This window comes from Zophobas morio, unplaced genomic scaffold, assembly GCF_036711695.1.
Source record: "Zophobas morio isolate AGI-343-1 ecotype UQ-CSIRO unplaced genomic scaffold, CSIRO_AGI_Zmor_V1 ptg000010l, whole genome shotgun sequence".
In the NCBI taxonomy this organism is placed as follows: domain Eukaryota; kingdom Metazoa; phylum Arthropoda; class Insecta; order Coleoptera; family Tenebrionidae; genus Zophobas; species Zophobas morio.
This window is the reverse complement of record NW_026972115.1, coordinates 5,748,137-5,750,617: the sequence shown is the minus strand read 5'-3', so window position 1 is coordinate 5,750,617 and position 2,481 is coordinate 5,748,137. Positions and strand designations below refer to the sequence as shown.

Here is a 2,481-nt window from a genome sequence, read left to right as displayed (position 1 = left end):
CGCCCACCCACCCAGCCTCCATTTCGATGAACGGTTTTATCCGCTCTGAATGGATGTAATGATCTTATACTGAACAGAAATAAAATTAGTCGTTACAATGAGAAGAGGGGGTGGGTGGGTGGGACTAATAATTGCTAAGATAAGACTGATTTTGGCAAATCACATACTCCCCAAGAAAATAGTGGGTGGGTGGGTGGTCAGGGTTAGTTTTGATAGGATAAAAGTGATTTTGGTATTTTTAATATTTTTGGACGATTTTCAATCATTTTCGAAATATTAGTTGAACTCATTTTCTTGTAGATTTCGATATCCAAATTTTGAGTTAATTTTGGGACCCCGATTTTTTTGGAAAAATTTGAAACAATCTTAAGGTGATAAGTATTTTTGCTTGGAAAGAATTTGAAACTGCTTTGAAGTCTCAAGTGTCTTTTCTTAGAATAATTTAATTAAATTTCTTAAAGGATAAGCCATTTGCCAAAATCACTCTTATTTTAGCAAGTACTAGCCCCGCCCACCCACCCTCTCTTTTCTTAGGGGTTACGTCATTTGCCAAAATCAGTTTTTTCTTAGCAGGTGCTAGCCCCGCCCACCCGCCCGTTGTTCTCTTAGAGTATCTCATTTGACTTCACTTCACAACGCCCACTGAACCAACCTCTCCAGGTCTTCATCATCATCATCTTTGCTCTTCTTCGCTTTACCAATTTTTCCAGTGGGCGCTTTAGGCAAGACCGGTATTTCCACCAGTTTTTCCTCCAAAGCGCGCTCTTCCAGAGCTTCCAGTTCTAGGTCCAGCTCATCTTCGTCTATATCGTCGTCGAAGCCCACAGTATTACCAATCGCGTTGGAGATTTCGTTCACTAACTCCTGCTGGTCGGCGATGTTATCCATAATATTATTAACCTCTTCAACGTTGACACTGACGTGGTTTTTTTTTAATGCAGTGGCGGCGTTCTGCATGGTCTTGAGGAGCGTCGTGTTGGTGGTAGCCAACTCCAGCGCTTCCCTCTGCATCTCGATGGTGGTTAGTGTGTTGTCGATTTGTTGTAGCTGTTTTTCGTAACGTTTCTTCCTTCGGAGAGACTGAAGTGCAGCTGATTTATTTTTCGACGCGTTTTTGACCAGCGAAACCTTTTCTTTTTCGATTTTTGATTCAAGATATTCCTGTTTTTTGAACAGCATGAACTCCATCTCGTGGAGTTTTTGGATTGCGTCGGAGGTGGTGAAAGCTTGCTTCTTACCGACTAGTTTGTCCAGGAAATTCATTTCGGGTTTGAAATTTGCGGGTTACATTTTGAAGTCGCGTCAGTTTGACGTTTCGTTTAAACTAGTGATGAAATTCTACTAACACACTGTATACGAAGTTTCTATTACAAATAAATATCTCCCGTTTTGACGTCTACCTCTCGTAAATAAGCCCGCTTCGGCCGTATTTCATTTACCGTAATTCGAAAAAGTATCAGTTCCATTTCGACGGCGCGTCTCTATGTAACACAAAGCCCTTGGTCGCCTTTAAAAAATATTCGAAATTTCAGGTTATTTATTATTCAATTTTACAATTTTTCAATTTTTTAATTTGACGATTTTCAATTTTTCGATGTTTCGATTTTACGTTTTAAAAATTTTTGTTTTCTTCGATTCTACGGTTTGTAAATATTTATATTTTTCCATAAGTTTTCAAACTTGACTTTTATAAACTTTTTGATTTTCGATATCTCTTTTTTTTACTTTTTCAATATTCAATTTTTTAGGTTTTTGATTTTTGATTTTTCAATTTTTTAAGATAAGATAAGACTGATTTTGGCACTTTTTCATATTCTTTTTGCACTCCTACACAACAGAAGAACATAATTAGCCCCGCCCACCCACCCGGCCTCCATTTCGGTGATTGGTTTTATCCGCTCTGAATCTGTGCAATGATCTTATATTGAACAGAAATAAAATTAATTGTTAGAATGAGAAGAGGGGCTGGGTGGGTGGGGCTAATATTTGCTAAGATAGGACAGATTTTGGTAAATGACATATCCTACAAGAAAATAGAGGGTGGGTGGGTGGGGCTTGTATTTGCTAAGATAAGATTGATTTTGGCACTTTTGACATATTCGACCAAAAAAAAGTTACAATTACGCTTTTTTTACTTTTTTCACATCCTAGATTCTATTAATTTCCACTCCCACTCAACAGAAGAATATAATTAGCCCCGCCCACCCACCCAGCCTCCATTTCGATGAACGGTTTTATCCGCTCTGAATGGATGTAATGATCTTATACTGAACAGAAATAAAATTAGTCGTTACAATGAGAAGAGGGGGTGGGTGGGTGGGGCTAATATTTGCTAAGATAAGACTGATTTTGGCAAATCACATACTCCCCAAGAAAATAGTGGGTGGGTGGGTGGTCAGGGTTAGTTTTGATAGGATAAAACTGATTTTGGTATTTTTAATATTTTTGGACGATTTTCAATCATTTTCGAAATATTAGTTG

General features: G+C 38.0%; 1 protein-coding gene across 1 annotated transcript; it reads right to left on the bottom strand.

The window, feature by feature from the left end:
- Positions 1 to 630: 630 nt before the first annotated feature.
- LOC135126038 (charged multivesicular body protein 4b-like) lies at positions 631 to 1,263 on the bottom strand. Its single transcript, XM_064051827.1, has one exon. The coding sequence runs from the start codon at positions 1,261 to 1,263 to the stop codon at positions 631 to 633; it is 633 nt and encodes a 210-aa protein (XP_063907897.1).
- Between the last annotated feature and the right edge of the window lie 1,218 nt (positions 1,264 to 2,481).

Coding starts and splice junctions, on each gene's coding strand:
- LOC135126038 (XM_064051827.1), bottom strand. CDS start 1,263: ATGAATTTCCTGGACAAACTAGTCGGTAAGAAGCAAGCTTTCACCACC.